Genomic DNA, 23622 nt, shown 5'->3' with positions numbered 1-23622 from the left:
TTCAAATTTTTATCTGTTTGATTGGTCCCAATTATTCATTAGAAAAAGTATTTAATTTGTTTGCCTTTTGTGATATTTTTATTATTCTCTATGCTCTTTGAAAATTATTATTCTATCATTAAGCTTTCAAAATTGTTCTTCTCAATTAAGGTCATGTGAATTGAGATGCAACTGATGTATTTTCTATTATATGTAGCTTATTTATGTACAATATTTTAGAAAGTTTTGTTTCAAAAAGCTTTTCAGTGCATGACACCAACAAACAAAATTCTATCTGTGTTGCTGCTGTTTTCTTATTTTTCTCTTGAAGAAGATTTTTCTTCTGAAAAAGACTAACACTGTGAAATAAAACATAAAATTAAGGATCATAACCAACAGTGCAGCTGAGTGTCTCTTTTGTAAACTGTGAGATGGGTCACATATGTTTAGAGCTAAATGGGGAAGTTTACTTACCAGAAGAAGTGCAAACTGCTAACATCAACAAAATGTTGTCTTTTGCAAAAAATAAATATGACTGAATTATCAGTCACACGCACATTTTTAGAAGGGAAATGCACATTGTGTAAAAAAATTTCAGTGCTTATTAATTATTGTAAGTAGTATGAATCTAGTATAAGTTTATCTATATTAATGTTCTTTATATTTTGAAAAACATAATAAAAATGACAAAAAAGTTGATTTAAATTAAGATTTTTTATTCTTCTCAGTTATAAATATATATTCCCTAAGAGTTGGTACAAAGATGAGAAATGATTATAAGGAAATATTTTTCTAATGTGGCAAACAGGAACAAAATAAGCAAAAAACACACACATCCCTTCTCTGTCTAACCATCATCCATCCATTTTCAAAACCCACTGGTATTTGAGTTGGGTCTCAGGGGATCTGGAGCCCATCCTAGCAAGCACAGAATGCAAGGCAGGAACAAAGAAAGAACACTAGACCTTTTTAGGGTAAGCACACAGACTCATATATATTGGCACAATTTCTCATTGTCAATCCACTTAACCTGTATGTCTCTGGACTGTGGGAGGAAAAAGAAAAACACAGAGGAAATCCACTCGCACATAGGAAGAAAATATAAACTCTACACATGGAGCATCCTTGTTGTGAGTCAGCAGTGCTACTACTGCATCACTGTGCTGCTCTGTCCTTTATGTGATACACTAATATAACAAAGACATTACTGTAATACTGGAAACATACAAAGTGAGCACTAATCTCAATGTATACTATCCTGAAAGTTTATGTTGCCATCCCAATTGCTTCTCTCTTCTGAACTGAACATGGTTTATTAATTATGATATAATGAAAATGTTTAGTAACTGAGATGGCACTTCAGATTAGAACCTAATACTATAGGTACTACTATGGATGTCACTTAATAATAATTGTATGAGATATATCTAACATAAATCATATATCATATACAGAAAATGACTCAGACGCCGCAGCGAGTGGCAGCTATTCCAGCAGCTCCGTGTATGACTTTATTTTTCTACCTTTTTCTCTATTTCACTGTTAACTCCTACCACTTTCTTTTATGTGGACTCGTTCCCTGGACACTTTTCACTACTTGGACATGGATTTTTACACGCCGAGACTCGTCTATTCAAGTAGTCATCTTCAAGTGCTGAGAACAAATGCCCGTGCCGGTGTGGTTCCCTATTTACCTGACGAGGTAAGAAGGCCGTATCGTGGCAGCAGAGCCGGTGCTAAGATAAAAGCCATGCGTTTAGCGAGAAAGTGGCGCTACAAACCTTTGGTGCCTTCTGTGATCCTGGGAAATGTGAACTCGCTACCAAATAAAATCGATGAACTGGCTGCGCTGGTGAAAAATGTCAGGACCTACAGAGAATGCAGTTTGTTGTGTTTTAGTGAAACGTGGCTAACAACTAACATCCCAGATGCTAACATGGAGCTACCCGGGTTTAGCACAGTTAGAGCGGACAGAGACACAAATACCTGCGGAAAGCAGAAAGGATGTCAATACAAGATGGTGCAACTCTGGACATGTTAACGTTAAAATCTCCACTTGCTGCAGGGACATCGAACTGTTGACCGTAAGTCTGCGTCCCTATTACTTGCCCAGAGAGTTTGGACACATCATTATTGTTAATGTATACATCCCTCCTCGGGCGGATGTGGAGATAGCGGGTGACATCATCCATTCCGATGTGGCTAAATTACAAACACAACACCCCGAGGCATTTGTTCTAATCGCTGGAGACTTCAACCATGTAACGCTGGACAAAACATTACCTGCCTTCTCCCAGTATGTGGATTGTAACACCTGGGGAAATAGGACTATTGACCTACTGTATGCAAACATTAAAGACACATAAAGCGCCACCCCGCTGCCTGCACTTGGGAAAGCAGATCATAACCTGGTTCTGCTTCAGCCTCACAACAAACCAAGAGTGAGGGAGCTACCTACAACCACACGCTCATTCAGGAAGTGGTCCCCTGAGGCAGAGCAGGTTCTGAGAGACTGCTTTGGAACTACAGACTGGGATATCCTGCAGGGATTTTATAGTGAGAACATTGAGGAGGTTGTTGACTGCACTACTGACTACATCAACTTCTGTATGGACATTGTAGTTCCAGTAAGAACTGTACGCTGCTATGCTAACAACAAGCCATGGATTACAAGTGACATCAAGGGCCTTTTGAACCAGAAGAAAAGGGCTTTTAAAGGCGGTGATCAGCATGAGCTCAAGCGCATGCAGAAGGAACTCCTAGTCCAGCTCAGGGCGGCGATGAAGCAGTACAGTAGAAAGCTGGAGCAGAAGTTGCAGAATAACAGCATGCCAACAGACCTAATCAAGGACTTTGTTAAATGGTGTGACTCAAACCACCTACACCTGAACACAAGCAAAACCAAGGAGCTGGTGGTGGAGTTTAGGAGGCCCAGACCCCTCATAGACCTCGTGATCATCAGAGGTGACTGTGTGCAGAGGGTGCAGACCTATAAATACCTGGGAGTGCAGCTGGATGATAAATTGGACTGGACTGCCAATACTGATGCTCTGTGTAAGAAAGGACAGAGCCGACTATACTTCCTTAGAAGGCTGGTGTCCTTCAACATCTGCAATAAGATGCTGCAGATATTCTATCAGACAGTTGTGGCGAGCACCCTCTTCTACGTGGTGGTGTGCTGGGGAGGCAGCATAAAGAAGAGGGATGCCTCACGCCTGGACAAACTGGTGAGGAAGACAGGCGCTATTGTAGGCACTGAGCTGGACAGTTTGGCATCTGTGGCAGAGCGACGGGCACTGAGCAGGCTCCTGTCAATAATGGAGAATCCACTGCATCCACTAAACAGTATCATCTCCAGATAGAGGAGCAGCTTCAGCGACAGACTGCTGTCACTTTCCTGCTCCACTGACAGACTGAGGAGATTGTTCCTCCCCCACACTATGCGACTCTTCAATTCCATCCGGGGGGTAAACGTAATATTTTCTTTATCAGTATGCTGCTGCCGGAGTATGTGAATTTCCCCTTGGGATTAATAAATTATCTATCTATCTATCTATCTATCTATCTATCTATCTATCTATCTATCTATCTATCTATCTATCTATCTATCTATCTATCTATCTATCTATCTATCTATCTATCTGTCTGTCTGTCTGTCTGTCTGTCTGTCTGTCTGTCTGTCTGTCTGTCTGTCTGTCTGTCTGTCTGTCTGTCTGTCTATCTATCTATCTATCTATCTATCTATCTATCTATCAAAATAGAAGAATGTGTTTGTGCTCTAGCCCTTTCATGATGACCACTGTCTACACTTCTGTTCTGTAAGGATCACTTATTATAAGTGTTCTTTCTACAAATACATTGAACTAAATTAATTTTTACAATAAAATATCAAAATAATATTTTCTTTGCTTTCTGCTACAAGTTTATTGGTTTTATTTTTTCACCATAGGTAGCTGTGGCTAGTATAAAAGTGTTCAAATATCTCTCCTCAACAACAAGTGCAAACCTCTTCCTAAAACATTGGCCTAATTACTAACTCCAAATTCAAATGTGTCAATAAAAGCCCTGTCACATTACACACATTTTCAGCACTTTCTAGTTGTAGACTTTAATTACAAAATTTTAGTAAGTCTTAGGCAGTCATGGCATAATACTGTGCCCACCTGTCATATAATCTGACATACCCAGTTTCTCAGTTCTGCGACTTTCTCCAACAAATAAGTTATAGGGGTAGAGACTGTGTGTGAAGGTTGAGAACCAATGAGTGCTCACTGGAAGCACAATGCATATAATGTAGTGTAGTGTAGTGACAAGGAATAAGGAACATGGGTGTTTTGAACCTCGCAAACAGAAGAGAGGCTCATGTCTCATGTTTTATATACCAGGACAGAATGAAAAAACGAAAAAAAGGGGAGAGATTGCAGCTGAAACTCACCTACTTGTACACCTTTAGCATGGGCACCAGATTTGATAGGCAGCATGTTATTGCCTATCAGAAAAAGGGGGGGAGGTTGTAAAAATGTAGAAATGTGAAAGTGTGAAGCAAAGTCTTCACATATTCACATAATTTGAGAGTGATTTCTAATCATGTATTCTGACATATTTAGACAAAGAGATCTGCAACTCCGTCGTCAAATTTGACATCCCCTCTGAGTTGCCAACTTGAAGTAGTGTAATATGATATCGGATTAACCATTATCATTAATTTTCTTTTTCATTATAAATATTACATAAATTCTGAAATTCCCACTCAGCTTCTGTGACCACCAGTTTTTACTACAACTGAATTGTTTATTAACTCTTTCAGGACTGATGTCGACTTTTGTCAAAATTCAGGAGTAGAGGATGGTAATCAGCTGTAAACTGCAACAAAACTCACCCTTATGTTTTAGTTCGACTCTCTTTGCTAGAAGGAAAGTTACATAGCTTTGTTGATTTTACCTCGATTCCCTATGAGTGCATGAGTAGCGAAGAGCAAACAACCTCTGAAATGGCACTAACATCTGGCGAAAGACCAAAGCGACTGTGCAAAGCATAATACTCCATGGACGTTTTACGTAATTTCATTGAATAGGACTTTGACTTGTTGGACTCCGAGTTTGATGCGAAAAGTGGTGGTGAACACTTTTGTGTAGCTGATGCGCCTACAGCAGCATTTGCCTGGGAGGACCACCAGTTATGATGACAAGAGGTCCAAACCAGAGTGCGTCACACTGCGACCGCCACTGCCACCCACCTGCTGTGCGAAGACAGCCAGGCAGCTGGCCCACCATGCATTCTTACTGATCATCGGGGTGCCCCCACGCAGCCACTGCTGCCAGAGATGACGAACATGCACCAACAGCAGCCACAGCACATAGCAACAGACATTTTATGTTGACTTACGTGTGAAACCATTGCTTTGTGCGCTTTTCAGAAAACTGAATTTTTTGGAAAAAATATTCAGCCCTCAAAGAGTTAAAAAGGATAATCCTGCCTCAGTTAAAGCTTGGTAAGTATACTGGAGTTCCTGAGTAATGAAATCTGAGCTTACCTGTTTCACAGGCCTAACTCTGGCACTTCCTTGTTCTAATGTAATTCTTACAACTACTAGTCCAATTTTTTATTAATCAAAGGTTTGATCTGTTCAATCCCTTCTAAAATAGACTAAGCCCCAATTTGACATTCTTGTCATCATAAATACCACTATTACTGTTTGTGTTCATACATTTTAGATTTACCTGCATCAACTTCAGGGAAAGCTTCTAGCATTATACTAAAATGTTTGAAACTTGTTTTCCTATCACTGGGGTTATGCTTTGTTTTTTGAAAGAACTGAAAACTAATAAGGTTTAGAATTTTATACAAGTAGATTTTCTGGTGTACAATCTGAAATGATAGGCTGCATACACAAGAAAATGGTAAATAAAGTATATAAGCTGAAATTCTGAGAAGAAATAAAACCTTCCTTCACAAATTCCATTGGCATTATCTATGAAGCAATAATTGGCACAGATTTCACTTCCATAACATTTTAATATCAATATATATGAACATTCTCACATGTATGCTGGAACAAAATCAGATCTCATATTTGTTTAGCTACTGAGAAAATGTCATCATTCTGCATTCTGCCATACTGTAGAATGTATACAAGCAGAGCCCAACAGTTGATGCTGATCAATATATGGCTTTAACATCTTCGCTGTTAATGCAAAATATTGTCACAATTGACAGAAAGGTACTCCAAACGTAAAAATGCAAAATAAATGAAATACAGATTTGGCACTATGTATTTTTGGGAGCTACTGTGGAGCCTGTGTAGTACATAGAAAGAGGTTGTAAGTTGAATGTTTATTGTAGACTAAGCTATGAATCTGATAATAGAGACAGACATAACTGAGAAAGAAGAAAACTAATTATGATGTTTGTCAAAAACATTTTTCATTAAAAATTGTTAAACAGAGGAAAAATGATACATGAAAAGACTATATAGTATTTAGACATTGCTCATAATTTTATGTACTTAATTGGTACTTAACTTGATTCATTTTTTTAGCTGCTTTATAATACGTTCAAAACAGATTCACATCGGACAGATGTAAATCAAAAGAAGCAAACCTTTTCAGTGCCAGAAAATATAGTGACTATTCCTTTTACAAAATTATATAACCTTTCATGCATTTGGGCATATTTACATGAAGAAACCACCTAAAGAAGACCAAGGTAATCAATTCAACAAAGGTGAAAAGAGTAATAGGTGAAAAATTAAATTAGAAGCACAATAATTGTGGTGACAGTGGCGGCGCGGCATGGTGGCACAGAGGTAGTGCTGCTGCCTCGCAGTTAGGAGACCAGGGTTCACTTCCTGGGTCCTCCCTGCATGGAGTTTGCATGTTCTCCCCATGTCTGTGTGGGTTTCCTCCAGATGCTCCAGTTTCCTCCCACAGTCCAAAGACATGCAGGTTAGGTGCATTGGTGATCCTAAATTGTCCCTAGTGTGTGCTTGGTGTGTAAGTGTGTGTGTGTTCTTCAATGGGCTGGCGCCCTGCCCGGGATTTGTTCCTGCCTTGCACCCTGTGTTGGCTGGGATTGGCTCCATCAGAACCCCGTGACCCTGTGTTAGGATATAGCGGGATGGTTGGATGGAATAGTTGTGGCACAGCTGATGATGTTAATTTTTATCAATATGCAATTACTTTTTACCTATTTTTCTATGTGCAAATTAATGCAGCAGTAGTTCAGTGTATGCTATGCTAATAATTAAGGCTTAATCAAAAACATTTAGAAATTTGCACAGAAAACAGTAGCTATACCTTGATGCCGAACTGCTACTTTAAAGTCATAATGTAGGGATTTAAACAAAAATTAGTTTCTTACCTTGCATATAATGGATAATTATTTCAGATGCTAAGAGTTTTTTGCTGAACATCTTTTTTTCTCGTAATCATACTGACAGAATAGGCAAATTGACTTGACTATAAATGATATACCTATAGCTATAGTTTGCTGTCCCACAGCAGACATAATATTCATATTCAAAAGTCCATGTGTCTGTCATGAATATGACTTAGAAAGTGTCTTTACTAATTATGTTTTCTTATGATTGGGTTAATGCTGAGGAGGCAGCATGTGTGGCTGTAATCCACAAAAACACAAATCTCAAAATCATTTTTAATACTCTTCAGATGGCCTACTAATAAAAAAATAAATTTCATCATATATATGTAACAGAAGGGGGCATGTTGGTGCAGTGGTAGCGCTGCTGCCTCGCAGTTAGGAGACCTGGGTTCGCTTCCCAGGTCCTCCCTGCATGGGGTTTGCATGTTCTCCCCATGTCTACATGGGTTTCCTCTGGGTGTTCCGGTTTCCTCCCACAAGTCCAAAGACATGCAGGTTAAGTGCATTGGCGATCCTAAATTGTCCTTGGTGTGTGTGCGTGTGCCCTGTGGTGGGCTGGCGCCCTGCCCAGGGTTTGTTTCCTGCCTTGTGCCCTGGGATTGGCTCCAGCAGAACCCCGTGACCCTGTAGTTAGGATATAGCAGGTTGGATAATGGATGGATGGATGGATGGATGGATGGATATGTAAAAGATGCATTTAATATTTACTTTCAATTAATTATAATGAATACACTTTGGTGTACCATGTCCTGAACATATAGGCACAAAAAAATTAAAGAATTAAAATATGATCTTCTCACAAGCCATCATGTAATATGATGTAATTGTATTCTTTTTATAATTACTGTTGCCAGTAAAGTTGTGAGTGTTGATAACTTAGCAATATTGTTCTAAAGAGGTTGTACGTGTCTTTGAATTCTTGACTCCTGTGGGTTGTATTTGTTTATTTAACTTTAAATGTGCTTAAAAAAGGTATTTTAAACTAAGTGCTAAGAAGGAGAAATGTGTGTATGTTAAATTAAAGAGGTAATAAAAATCAGGCTGCTCTGGGCACATTACACTGGGAGGTGTCCCTGCAGAATACTTAGGACACGTTGAAGTGATTATATCTTTCAGCTGCTTGAGAAGGCCTGCGATTTCCCCAGGAACAGCTGGAATGTGTAGCTGGGAGCAGAGAAATCTAGGTTGACCTGCTTAGCCTGCTACTGTCATGATCCTCAACAAGAAAAGGGGTTTGAGAAGACGAGAATTATGTTTCATTCACCATTGATCATTTAAAGGGTGCAGTATGTATCTTTTATATTAAAACCTGTAATATAATAAACTATTTTCCCTTACTACATTATTCTTATGGTTTGTTTTGAAAACAACTGTGAAACTAAAAGTGTTGTGTCACATGGAAATTTTCACATTATAGCAGATAAGCAGAAATCAACTTTCCTGTTAACATTAACATTCTATGAGTCATTTCATATTTACTGTATAATTAAGAAAGATTTTGTGTGTATACTTTTCCCAGAAGAATTACATCTAAAATCTATTTTGCATCATAAAAATCTTCATAGACACCATTAGTTCAAAAATACTAAGAAAACATTACATTTCTAAAGAATATTTTAACAGTAGGCAATGTTATTTCCTCAGCACTCCATTAAAGTTAATTTGAATCCTAGCCCAAGTACTGTGTGTTAAGTTTCCAATCCTATATTATGAATTACTGACATTGAGTCTCCATAACATACAGAATATTTTTTACCTGATATATACAATTTAAAGCATTATAGTGCATTGTCAGAAAGTCGAATCCATTGTTTAAGGCAAATAATGAGAATCTCATGGATTATGGTATCAAGAACTGCACCCAGATCTAACAGGACAAAAAAAGAGATGCTGTTGGCATGTATAATATTTTATTTGGCAAATGATTATTTAGGGTGGTTTCAGTACTATGATTAGATCTAAAAATCATGTGTGAAAATTATCAAGGATGATATCAAAAAATCATTAATGTCTAATTTCTTGAGATTCAACATAAATAAAGCCAAAATGTTGCTTTTTACTGTCTAATTTGGGTCACTTAACAGTAAAAACTAATGTTACCACTTTCCAGGCTTCTGTTCTAGTTAGAAACTTGGAGTTATATTTGGTTCTTCCTTGGCATTTGAACCACAAATTAATAACTTGCCTCATAGATTCTAAATTGAGTCCCTTGTGGGTGTGTATATAAGTGAGCCCTGCAATATACTTATAGCCCCTTCCAGGGTAAGTTCCTGCCCAATGCACCAGAGTAGGCTAATGGATAGGAAATAGATTAAGCAAATATGACGTTATATTTCTGTAATCTTTGTAAAAGCTTTATGTCTGCTTTCTCTTGGACACAAATAACAACTTAATGGTAGTTTTTGAAGAGAGATAACATGGGCTTGTAACTACTTTCTGTCAAGACAGTACTTACCAAAACCACATTTAAACAATATTTATTCAGAAAGGGATTTCTGAGTTAATTTGTCAGTAGTTTTTGTGTTCTTTATATTTTATTTCTCAAGCAGCAGTGTGATCTGTCAGCCCATTGCCTTCTTTCTCATGCTCTCCATTGCTTTCACATTAGTCCCTGATTCAATAGCCAACAGTACACTTCTTGTTCTCTAAATGTCTTTTTTGTGCTGCCCTAAATTGTCTGTTCATTATTTTGTGTTTGATGTAATGACTACTCATTCTACATACTCTCACCAATCACCTCAAAAGTGACCTACCCCAGAAGCCTTTGTATATTTATACAAATTAAGCTTGGCATTGGATGAATGACACCTGTAGCATCCTTTATTAACTAGCATATTGCTCAAAATGCTGATCTTAATTAAAATATGCATTTAAAACACAGAATCACATCCAGTTTTTGAGTAGGACAGATTAATCTAGATAAAGCCCTAATATCCTGCCACATACATTTGTTTATGGATAAACAAATGAAACTCCTGTATACCTATTTAAATAGATAAACCTGCCAATTTTGCCCATCAATTTACACTCAATAACTTATAATGACAAAGTGAAAACCTGTTTTCTGAAAGATTTGTTAATTTATTAAAAATCAAAAACTGAAATCTCTTATTCATATAAGTATTCAGACCTTAAATTTGGTACTTTGTAGCAGCCCAATTGGCTGCAATTACAGTTTTGAGCCTTCTTGGGCAGTCTCTGCAAGCTTTTCATACCTTGATTTGGGCATTTTATCCCATTCTTTCTGGCAGATCCTCTGAATTGCCATTAGATTGGATGAGAAGTGTCTGCAAAGCTGCTATTTTCAGGTCTCACCACTGATGTTTTATGGGTTTTAAGTCTGGGCTTGGACTGAGTCATTTTAGGACAGTGACATACTTGTCCTGAAGCCACTTGCATTGTCTTGGCTATATGCTTCACGTCAACGCCACACTGACAGATGAACTGTCACCCCAGTCTGAGGCTGGTGCACTCTGAGGAGGTTTCTTCAAGAAACCCTCCATATTTGGTTGCATTCATCCTTTCCTCAATTCTGACCAGTCTCCCTGTACCTGCTGCTGAGAAGCACCTCTATAGCATGATGTTCCCAGTATGCTTTACTACAGTTCAATTGCTGTCTCATCAGACCAGAGAATCTATTTCCTCATGTTCTCAGAGCCCTCTAAATGTCATCATATGCTTTTTACTGAACAATGGCTTTTGTGTAGCCACTCTACCATAAGTGCCTGGTTGACAGAAAGCTGCTGAGATGGTTAGCCTTCCAGAAAGTTTTTCAATCTCAGGAGAGGACTTCTATTAGTGAGAAGCTCCACTGGTGTGGCCATTGGATTCTTGGTCACTTCCCTGACTAAGGCTCTTCTTACCCGGTTTCTAGGTTTGGCACATTAGCCAAGTCTAGGAAGAACTCTGGTGGTTCCAAACTTCTTCCAGTTCACAATTATTTAGGCCACTGTGCTCATGGGGACACTCAAACTTTTAGGAATGGTCCTCTATATTGTCCTGATTTATGTCTCAGCACAATTTTATTGCAGAAGTCTACAGAGAGTTCCTTAGATGTCATGGCTTGGTTTTTGTCCTGACATGCAGTCTGGATTATGGGACCTTGTATACACAGGTGTGTGCCTTTCTAAATGATGTCCAATCAGTTCAATCCATAAGTCGATTCCAATCAAGGTTTAGATAGATAGATAGATAGATAGATAGATAGATAGATAGATAGATAGATAGATAGATAGATAGATAGATAGATAGATAGATAGATAGATAGATAGATAGATAGATAGATACTTTATTAATCCCAAGGGGAAATTCACATTCTCCAGCAGCAGCATACTTATACAATAAACAATATTAAATTAAAGATTGATAATAATGCAGGTAAAAAACAGACAATAACTGTGTATAATGTTAAATGTTAACATTTACCCCCTAGTTAGGTTTAGCACATCTCAAAGATAATTAAAGCACATAGGATTCATCTGACCACAATTCAGAGTAGCACAGCAGGGATCTGAATACTTATATAAATGAGAGATTTCAATTTTTGACTTTAAATAAATTTCCAAACCTTTTTCACTTTTTCTATAAGGATTTTTGAGGGTAAACTGATGGGTAAAAATTGCAGTTTGTACATTTAAAATGAAATCTACAACACAATAAAGTGTGAAGAAAACGAAGGGATCTGAATACTTTCTGAATCCACTGTAAGTACATTGTAAGAGTGTGTGATGTTCATCTATTTGTTACTTTTTGATCATGTGGCAGCAGCTAGAAAAATGATTCAGCAAAGGATATCCAAGAAAGTTTTCATTTGATACACACACCACTTCTTGGGATGTGTGTATCAGAAGTCTGCAAATTATACTTTACTCATATTTGTACATATGCCTTAATGATAGCAGTGGCCATCTATACTATCACCTTCAGCAGTAGCTGTTGCTTAGTATAGTTTTTTTATATAATATTTTATATCTTATTAAGTTTTTAATCCCAAGTCATGTCCACATAATTGATGAGGTGCTTTTTGTCTGAAGTAATTCCTAATCCTCACTTGAATGTGGATTGAAACCAACTGTGGGATTTCATTTTTTTCCGTTTTTGTACTCTTTTAGTCAAGGCTGTGAAGTCAGAGTCAGATTCGGAGTTGGAAGCAATAATTAAGTTTCTGAAGTCCAATTCGGTAAAAATTTACTGACTTTGCCTTCAGGAACCCAATAACTGCTTATTGTAAATTGTAATATTATGTGTTAGAATTTCCAATTTCACATGTACTAATTAGATTAACCTATTTTTGTCTCTTGTTTAATGCAAAGTTTGTAATTACTTTAATAAATTAATATAAAAAGCCACAATGGCTTCAGCCTTTAAACTCAAAACTTAACAGGTTATTATACTAAAAAGTAGTGTAAAGATTCACAATGGCAGCAATGAAATGCCTTGTAATTTGCATGCTTTCAGTCAACATAGTAAACATATAGGTCTAATTACAAATAGAGGAGGCAGAGTTGGAATCGTTGGTGCCATAAATTGAGAAATCAAGTCAAAGTTAAATGTTTTGTGCACAGATGTAAATCTGAATTGATAGATTTTTTAAATTACTTTTCAGGTTAACCCACAGGTGATTATGCAAACCAAGTTTTAATCCTCAAATCCATGGTGTAACTTTGTATGTAAGTAATTATTGCAAGCATGAAATGTTTTCCTGATGTACTGTATAAAATGCAATATCAGTATAAAGACTGGAGGAAAATCCCCAGTGCAGAAAGGATCTTTATGAGTATGATGGTTAAAAACACAGACTTGAACCTGCTTAAACATTTACAGGAACCAACTATGGCAGGAGCATGTCAAAAGATTCACTCAAATTGAGCTATTTAAGGATATCCAATTAATTTACCTGTGGGTGATAGAGGCTTACACATACACAGGTCTAGTTTCCATGATCTGGAAGACAGCAGCATTAATAACTGGACCACTTGGCCACCTTGATATATGCTAGCTGCAATTACTTATCAACAATAATAACCTGTTAAAGGCAACTTCCAAACAAACATATTACATGTTAGATTCTGGCTTCTACTCACCTCAAACTAGCAGTCATTTTCTTTAGAGATTATGCTCTGGCTTGTGGAGATATTACACAAAGCGAGATGATGACAAGAACAGCTGTGTGGTAGATTTTAAAAAGTATACCTTTTGTATTTTTTAGCAGCTAAGCTTTAAATTTGTTTGTAAATATTAAATGTCATATTTTTTGAAGCAACACACTTTTTTGCATTTTACTCACAGATCTGCAGCAAAGGAATCTGGTCCTAATTAATAATTTGTTAATTTCTATCAATATGTAATAGAATCTCTGACCTACCACACTATTTATGTGTTAAAGCTGTTATATTGAATTTTACAAGTTGAAAATGGAGATATTCTTATTTCAAAATCTCATTTCAAAATTCAGCTTACAATTTTTAACACTCATCAAAAATAAAAAAACACTTAATCCAGACTACAATTTTAGGCCTTTAGCATGACCAATGGCTTAGACACATAAAACAGTCTTAGTTAATTAAAGTTGTATTAATTGTTTTTAATCTCAGCAAATAGAAACTGTTCATCTGCTTTTAAATCTTACCACAGCCAAGTATTCCTATCATTTTGCAATGAACTTATAGTTCTTACTCTCTTTAAATTAATGTATTTCATACAAAGAAGATGAAGCAGAAGAAAGTCATGCTTTCAGACTATAAAAAAACCGGCGGTAGTGTGGGGCACGTATTCCTGCAGGGGAAAAAAAAGATAAAACAGATATTGATGCTGTGCGGCTGTATATTAACTAGTTACATGTTTTGCATGGCAGCTGTTTGTCTTTAACCTTGTTTTGATTGACTTCTGTGAGGTAATAACAAGTTATTTTAAAAAAAATTAACTTCGCCTGATGTTTTTGTGGAAACATCTATGACCCAGATAATAGAATTGCCATCTGGTGAAGCATCTCTACTTTAGAATGTATCTGGTGCTTCACTACAGGAAAGCAATGGTATTAACCACTGGCAGGCTGAATAGCTAGGGACACCACAGGAATGTGGGGAGGTTCATATTTTTCCTTTGCTTGGCTTAAGAGCTATTTCACAACTAGTAGAAGGACAATAATAAGGTTTTAATTGTGATATTAGCTATGCTTTTAATGACAGACACATGCAGAGGGTTATGACTATTGAACTCATTTATCTACTCGTCTATGTAATTATTTAGTTGTTTATTTTTAATGAAAAAGGTAAAAACCCTGAAAAAACTTTAAAATAATGGTAGTAAAATGTATGCCGTTCCTTTACAGAAGACACTTCAAATTAGATCTATTTGTAGCAACATGCTATCACAGCAGTTAATGCTGTCATTTCACAATGTTTGAGCCTTTGGCTTAATCCTCAACAACAGAACTGACTGCACCAAGTTTAGGTTTGTTTTTATTGCATGTGAAAAAGTCATCCCCGGCTGCAAAGCCAACCTATCATTGTTTGTGTTGCTGCAGAAACATTCACTACATATTTTAGCCTAAAAGGCCATACTCTTGCCTATAGGGCAGGTGATGGCCCTTCTAAACTATATGTGAAAGCTAACTCATTTAATGTTCTTTTGTGTTTGTGCATGATCACTCCTTCATACTGTCAGTGTTGGTTAACTGTACTGGTTTAAATGTGTCTGTATACACCCTTGCATCACATTCAAAAGGCTTACACACCCATTTAGGTTTGAGAAAAATGAATGGGTTCTAATATATTTTTCCAGGAATTCCTGGCCCATCAAAACAGCCTAATAGTTTTAAAAATACAAAGTGTACAATGGCCGCAGTAATTCTGAAGAATACTTCCTTTATTGTTAAGCTATCACTACCCAAACACTTGTGCCCCCTATGATTAAAATACTGTCCTTTTTAAGGTTAATTGATCTGACCATTACCACAAAATCTTTGGAGAAATTTTGACCTCAAATTGTGTTTTGAATAATTTTACAGAGCAAGTAAAACAAAACTGCAGGAAATCGAAGAAACTGTTCATTGGCTTTTATAAAAAAATGTATGTAAAAAAACAGTACCTTTAGAAATACATAAGGATATGAAACTACCTGTATAATCAGGGAGTCCAAATAAAATATTATACCAGTACATGGGTCCAAGTTACTCTTGTAGGAACTATGATACACTTATCTGTTAATAAATGTGTGTGATTGCTTAAACTGAGGGAAAATTAAATTCTCTGAAGCACAAAACCAATTCAACATGTAAAGTACATGCAAGGTAGCTACATGTTTCATGAAAATAGAACACTTTAAAATGAAGTTAATGCCAACAAATCAAATACTGACTGCTACTCCCCCTTTAAATGTTGACTTATCTCCTTAAATTTTGTACCTTACTAAGCCATTAAGATCTACACTTGATCTTCTCCTTCTCAGCACACACTTTACAATGACTCATAGTGCCTTCATCATTATATGTAAATTCTGGGTTTTGTAACAGGCTTCCCAGTCTCTGAATGAATCTTTTTTCTGGTCATGTTCATTGTGGAGATAACACTGTGACTCCTTGGTTATTGTTCCTTGCCTCACAAAGCCAAGCTGTTGGATTTAGATCAGTGCCAGAGTGCTGCCTATGTGGCGGTGGAGTTTGAATGTTCTCCCATTGTCTTTATGGGTTTTCTTAGTTACTACCACAACTCAAAAATCTGTATTACTATAACAACAACATGCAAGTTACGCTGACTGGTGACTCTTACTTGGCCCAGGCGAATGTGTGTGTGTGTGTGTGTGTGTGTGTGTGTGTGTGCACAAGTGTGCCCAGTAACTGACTGGACACTGAACACCACCCAGGACTGGTTCTCACCTTGTGACCACCACTATAAGGATAACCTCTAGCTTTCTGAGACTATGACCTGGATACACAAACTGGAAAATAAATTAATTTTTACACAATAAGCTTCACATTAGTGAACTCATGTATACTTGTGAAAGACCTTATCTGTTGCAGGTTATCTGCTTTTGACCCCTTCATTAGGAATAATTAAAGCACTGTTTTTATTCTTTTTTTACAGCTTTTATATTATTATGTTATTTTATTAAATTGGTAATTATATTTTAAAGAAAAATAAAATTCTGACAGTTAACTGTACATTCTTAAAGAAATAAAAATATAAATTTAGAAATTACAACCCCAGAAAGAAAAGTATCACCTTAAAAATGTATTTGAATTAAATTCAATTATTATCATCTTGTTTGTAAGCAAGTGTGGCTGAAATGTATGTAATCCATCCATCCATTTTCCAACTCGCTGAATCCAAACACAGGGTCACGGGGGTCTGCTGGAGCCAATCCCAGCCAACACAGGGCACAAGGCAGGGAACCAATCCCGGGCAGGGTGCCAACCCACCGCAGGACACACACAAGCACACCCACACACCAAGCACACACAAGGGCCAATTTAGAATCACCAATCCACCTAACCTGCATGTCTTTGGACTGTGGGAGGAAACCGGAGCGCCCGGAGGAAACCCACGCAGACACGGGGAGAACATGCAAACTCCACGCAGGGTGGACCCGGAAGCGAACCCGGGTCTCCTAACTGCGAGGCAACAGCGCTACCACTGCGCCACCGTGCCGCCCAAATGTATGGAATGCATTGCTAAAATATACAAAAATATTTTTAAGTTTGTTCAAAGATGTTGCATAGCTTGGCTAACAGGACTGCTTGAAAAACGTAGTAGTTTGGATTTAAAAGATGTGTAACCTTAGGGACAGTACTAATTTTCTTAGCTAATGTTACGCCTGACACAGACTAGAAGATTTTTTAAACTGAAATTGTTACTTTTTAAATTGGAAATGCAAGTGTCCCACATATAATGACAGATTTCATTATTTTTTCTGTCCTCACTTATTAGATCATACAAACTAGAAAATTTTGTCAACAAACAACATTGCATATTTGCTTGCTGAAAATATATTACAGTGCCAATATAAGGGATACCTGAGATGTTGCTGTCAGTTGCTCCCATGTATGATAATCACATATTCCAGCCATTGGTAACCTATACAGCATTTAATGAATAAAAGTCACTTGGTGTCTAGACTTTCAGAGATCTCTGGATTGACAATAATTTGTATCCTTTGAACAACTGTGCCACAGATATAAAGTTCCAGTAACATGCTACGTTCATTATTTCACATTAGAAGAAATGTGCCCGTTTTCCCATTAATAGCTGCAATATAAACTATACTGACAGGTAACCATGATAATGCAGGCAGCATTTTTAGACCCAATCAACTTATTTCAGAGGGTTAGATGTATATGTTCCAGTGTTCACCTTAATATGTCCTACAGTATATCTTGGAAATGTCCTACAGTCAGATCATACTAGGGAAATGTGTGGTGCCAGAAATACACCATAGGAAGATTATTTTAATAAATGTTCAAACTCACAATAATGAACTATGCATTAAAAAAATTTTAAGATAGGAGCTTGGACTGCAGATAATTAATACAAAATCCAAATCTAAACTATGAATTATACATTTCTTCCATCTTAGATGGAATTTCATAAAATTAAAACTACAGGTAATTAAACAGCCAGCACTCAGGACACTTAGGCTTTTATGTTTTCTAAAATGAAGCTTATTTAAACTATTCACAGACAAACCATATTGACCCACAGACTGCTGAAATCTAAATCCCATTTCAAACAAACTCTTATGCTGGATTATTTGCATTTCTTAAATGACTACTATTTATTCATTTAATTGCTGTATCCTTATTTATTCAAACCTTTTACAACGTTCGTTTAGAATACTAAAAAAAAAGTTGCTTTACATATTTCTGGAACCTATTTGCCTGAGATAAATTAGGATCTGAAGGAACATCAGCCTGGGAAAAAATATTGATACAATGTAAAATTGATATCAATATTAAGTAATATTTGGATTACTGATTATTCGTCTAATTATTAATAAATCTACACAAGGAAAGGTTGTTTTAAGTGGAATGCATGCTGCACAAAAATAGGGAAAAGAAGATCAGGAGGGAGACAAGTGTCACGCAGACAAGACTTCTACATTCCCAAAGAAATTGGAAAGATACAAGAGTCATCAGAAAAATCTGAAACAGCTATGCACCCAGACTTGAAAAGACTCTAGCATCTTCTGTGTCTTTACAGGGAGTATCTTTAAAATAATCTTTTAAAATATATTGCCTACTTTTGCTACCATTGATTTTATATTGTTTGATTTGGTCAAGGTATATTGTTTAAGAGCACTCAAGCCATATTCTCACAATGGTTAGCAGCTGAGGAGGGACACCTCCAATTGGAAGAAGCACATTGAGAAGGCACCTGCTTTGGGGATTGGCACAGGTACACAAGTCTGAAGGCAACTATTTAGTCTGCTTATCAGTGAAACAGCTGTCTATGTGCAGGAAAAACTGTATAATGGGCTGCTAAAAGCATCTATTTTAAAGTACAGGTAAATTTCTACAGTAATACAGGAAAACATTTTGCTTAATTGTCAAATACTTTTGGATTTACGATTAGTACTGTTAGAGAATTTCAAATATCTGTAATTATACCAGGATGACATTATGGCACAAAAAATCACATTATATTGCTCAGTCTTCATCTCATTTTACTCATTTAGAAGAATCCTAACATTCTCTCCTTTATGTAATGGGAAAAGAATGCCTCATTTTATGTAAAATTAGAGAAACAAAATTCTCTTTGACTAAGTGAGGAGGGGTGTTGGGTTTGATTTCATATGAAATAAAAGTTTGGAATGGAGTAGTGTTTACGTATTTCATTGAACTATCCATCCATCCATTTTCCAACCTGCTGAATCCGAACACAGGGTCACGCTGGAGCCAATCCCAGCCAACACAGGGCAGGAACCAATCCTGGGCAGGGTGCCAACACACCACAGGACACACACCCACACACTAGGGCCAATTTAGAATCACCAATCCGCCTAACCTGCATGTCTTTGGACTGTGGGAGGAAACCCACGCAGACACGGGGAGAACATGCAAACTCCATGCAGGGAGGACCTGGGAAGCGAACCTGGGTCTCCTTACTGTGAGGCAGCAGCACTACCACTTTGCCCCCATGCCGCCCTTCATTGAACTATTTTTTCTTATTGCAACACAATTCAACAAATTACACAAAAAAGAACTAGTACATGTGATAAAATATATAAACATCTGAGATGTATCTTCTCCAAAACCCAAACACACTTCAAGCAGGTACAAATGATTTGCAAATGGTTAAAAAGTATATTTGTAAAGATGAGAAACTTAGTCTACTTTTTGTTTGTTCTAACCATAAAGGGGAGAGGAAGGCAGCATTTAACTCCATAATAAATTGTGCTTCACGGGACTTCAGAGGGAAGATTTATGGTATTCATGTGTCTGGGAGAGGCTACAATGCAATTTTCTAAAGAATTTACAGGCAATCATTTCACAGCATGATAGAGGTCTCCCAATGGCCACCTATGTCCAGAGAAACACTTCTTTTTTTAACCAATGCCACTCTAAACTATCAACTGTCAGAAAGAGATAGCGCAAAATACTAAAGCAAGCTTAAAACATCTTAAAACATTCCAAATGAGAGAATGTGATACTTGTTCTCAAAGGTGGCAATACCTGTTGTTCTATTAGTGACAGCAGTAAATAAAATACAAGGAATTATTATGCTATGTTACTCGCAAAATGTACGGAAATTAACGGCACAGTCAAAAATGGATGAAAACAGCATCAAAATGACAGCAGCCAGTAAAGGTTGTGTAAGAGCAGGACAGCAATAAGAGAAAGGATCTGATTATATGATTTGAGTTAACAAATAGAAGGGATGAAAATGAGTGAAATGAGAATAGCCACTGTTTAACCAAATCACAAAATTGGGTGTTATGAATATTAGGCAAAGGGAAGATGTGCTGAGAGCGCTACATTATGTCATTAATTTTGACCCTATGAAGTAGCAGGTTCAGTGGTTACGAGGACACAGAAAAAAAAAGAAGTCACTTTTTGCACCAGTCAACACAAAAATATTTCCAGCCAGCCTAAGTAGGTATGCCTTAATGAAAAACAATAATTCATAAAATACATTAAGTGTGAATTTAGTCTTGCCATCTTCAATCAGAATACTCAAAACTAAAATGTGCAATAAAGAACAAAACTACAGTATATGTTTTTGTTTGTTTTGCTTGTTTCTGTCCTGCTCCACTGACAGACTGAGGTGATCGTTCCTACCCAACACTATGCGACTCTTCAATTCCACTCGGGGGTGTTAAACGTTGACATTATACAAAGTTATTGTCTGTTATATTTGTTTATTATCAATATGCTGCTGCTGGAGTATGTGAATTTCCCCTTGGGATTAATAAATTATCTATCTATCTATCTATCTATCTATCTATCTATCTATCTATCTATCTATCTATCTATCTATCTATCTATCTATCTATCCATCCATTTTCCAACCCGCTGAATCCGAACACAGGGTCACGGGGGTCTGCTGGAGCCAATCCCAGCCAACACAGGGCACAAGGCAGGAACCAATCCCGGGGCAGGGTGCCAACCCACCGCAGGACACACACAAACACACCCACACACCAAGCACACACTAGGGCCAATTTAGAATCACCAATCCACCTAACCTGCATGTCTTTGGACTGTGGGAGGAAACCGGAGCGCCCGGAGGAAACCCACGCAGACACGGGGACAACATGCAAATGTTTATCAAATAGTGCGGCTTGGGAGAATTTTAGAGAACAGGAAAGTTGTTCATTTTGTAAGTAAATATGAATCCACATTAATTGCTGAAAACTATAACCATTCTCATTTATGACTTAGGATTGTGGCTAATTTAACAAAAAAAAAACGAACCTACTAGGATATTAGTCGTAAGTGATTTTCCTCTCACAATACACAATAAAAAACAAGAACACATACTAATCTAATTAATGCAATATTTCATTTTAAATGAATAACAGAGCAGTAAGTTTTACCACAGTTTTCCAGTGTCCAAGTGGTAGCCAAATTAGTTTAAAAAACTTGGATGGTTCAACTATATTTCTATCCTAGGTCACTGCCAAAATATTTAAGGAGAACACTGCTATGCACAAACATATCGTCACAATTGGGGAGAGTTAAGGAGGTGAAGAAATTTGTTTAGGGCTTCAACCGAGTAACCCAGCAGTTGTTTTTGAACCGGCGATGCCCTGCGCCTTCCAGTCCCACTCATCTGACTTCAGGCGCTGTCTAACAGTGACAGAACTGAACGACAGGACAGATATGCAAACACACAGTTGCTTCACACACACGCAGATATGCTGCCCTGGAATGTTGTTTTTTGGATGCCCTGATACCACGAAGACTTCTCACGCGGCACCTGCTCTGTAATTATTTCCATACTTTCCGTCCCAGAAAACTTACCCTCGATGGCTGGAGGCTGGCATCGGACACACAGTAGGCATAACAGCCAAAACTGCACAACAATCCCTGTCAATCTGTAAAGATCCATTGTTTAAAGATACATTCGAATGTGGCTGTTACTTCTGCGTCTGTTAAAAAGCACCACCAAGATTTTAAAAAACAAGTCATCTTCGCCGAATGCGGGCAGTCCAAAGCACGCCGATGACGTCAGCCAGAGTGTGCGCACGTGCCCGCCCGCCACTGTCGGGACGAGGATACAGTTGTAGTCACAAGGCGTATAAAAGGCAATCCCACTAAAAGACTGCCACTGCCTTCAGAACGTTTACGCTCAGTGGTAGGTATTGTCTTTAAATTATTGTAAGGCACAATTGAACGGGCCAGTGCGCAACATAGCCTTTGAAATGTCCCTACAAGCCCTGTATAGCAGAATGACGATCATTGTGTGCTAGCTTGATGGCTGTATTTAGTATTTGAACATTTTAACAGTACATATAAATGTTCAATCTGAAGTGCCCTTCGGTGCTGATCCTTCCCTTATGTCGGATGCTGATGGAACAAACTCCAATCCTACGCCACTTTCAAATTGTATACACCGATTTTAGCGATTACTGTAAAAAAAAAAATAGACTATTTGTTATATGACGGAGTCAGCCTTATGACTCACATGATTGTATCATCGTATCGACCCTTAAAACAACAAGCCTAAATCATTCGCGCATTTACCAACACCGCTCTCTATTTAGTTTTGGCTGAGTATTACACAGGTTTGCTAAATTAAACTTGCAACAATTGTTTAAATTGTGAATAGCTATTATTTGGTTTCATGAACACAACACAACGTTTCAATTACGGCACATTTATGTATACAATTTGAAAGAAATTTAAATCAAACAAATTACACTGATATTTCATGTAGGTAATATTGCTCTGTATCAATTTAACATGACAATATTTAGTCTATATGTGTAAACGTTCCTGTGCCCTAAACAACAATACATATTCACTGGATTACATTAAACCTCTCTAGTTTTTGTCATATATTAGTTTGTTTGTTTTGTGTCCAAAACCTTGTTTGGTGGTCCCTCGTGTGTACACTTTTTCTGATGAATCATCTAGCAGATATCTGGCAACAGACTGACATCCCATTGGCCTTGGTATGCCCTATCCATGTCCTTGATATCCTGATGGATCTTTCACCCTGCTCTTCACTCACCGCTCCAAGATTTTTAGGGAGAAATACCAAATGTGAATCCCAAAAATCAACTTTGTTGCAACCCATTTCTTTAAACTTAAGTGATACATTTTTCACAATTTTTTTTAATATTTGGATCTTTATTGCTACTTAAAAATTTAAAAATTACTTCTTTGTATGATACCCAAGCCTTCCAGACTGTTCATCAAATTCTGTATCATAAATAATTTCCTAATATTAGGTCCGGCAAATATTGCCCTATTTCAATTTAGTATCAGACAAAACAGGAAACATTTGGCACAAATACATCAAACAGGCTCCATCGTTTGATACGGCTTAGACAATATGCTTCAATACACCAGGCGTAATATTGAATAGGTGGTAGCAACACCTTCTCTGCATCCACCAAGCTGGGTCTGATGATATTTTTGGTACCACGCTGCAACTTTTTTTCTAGCTTTCCATTCCTTCTGAACCCAATGTCAATTCTTGATGCTGCTGTTCCACTCACTGAGAAAACGTGGGAATTTTGTATTCCCTGATATTAGAAAATATTCATTTTAAACTAGGGGCTCTGCCCCCTGCTCGCTTCACTCGCCAACCCCTCTGCCTG

At 37.3% G+C, this 23622-nt stretch overlaps 1 protein-coding gene across 1 annotated transcript in view; it reads right to left on the bottom strand.

Moving 5' to 3' along the window:
- The window catches only part of LOC114652044 (tyrosine-protein kinase receptor TYRO3-like), a 73260-nt gene extending 51062 nt beyond the window's left edge, over positions 1 to 22198 (bottom strand). The window contains exon 1 of the mRNA XM_028802215.2: positions 21818 to 22198. Coding sequence (XP_028658048.2) covers positions 21818 to 21905 — 88 coding nt within the window. The 5' untranslated portion in view covers positions 21906 to 22198. The remainder of the gene's footprint in view (positions 1 to 21817) is intronic.
- Between the last annotated feature and the right edge of the window lie 1424 nt (positions 22199 to 23622).

Source organism: Erpetoichthys calabaricus, chromosome 1 (assembly GCF_900747795.2).
Source record: "Erpetoichthys calabaricus chromosome 1, fErpCal1.3, whole genome shotgun sequence".
Taxonomy (NCBI): Eukaryota; Metazoa; Chordata; class Cladistia; order Polypteriformes; family Polypteridae; genus Erpetoichthys; species Erpetoichthys calabaricus.
Note: the sequence above shows the minus strand (reverse complement) of the source record. Positions and strands in the feature narration are given on the sequence as shown.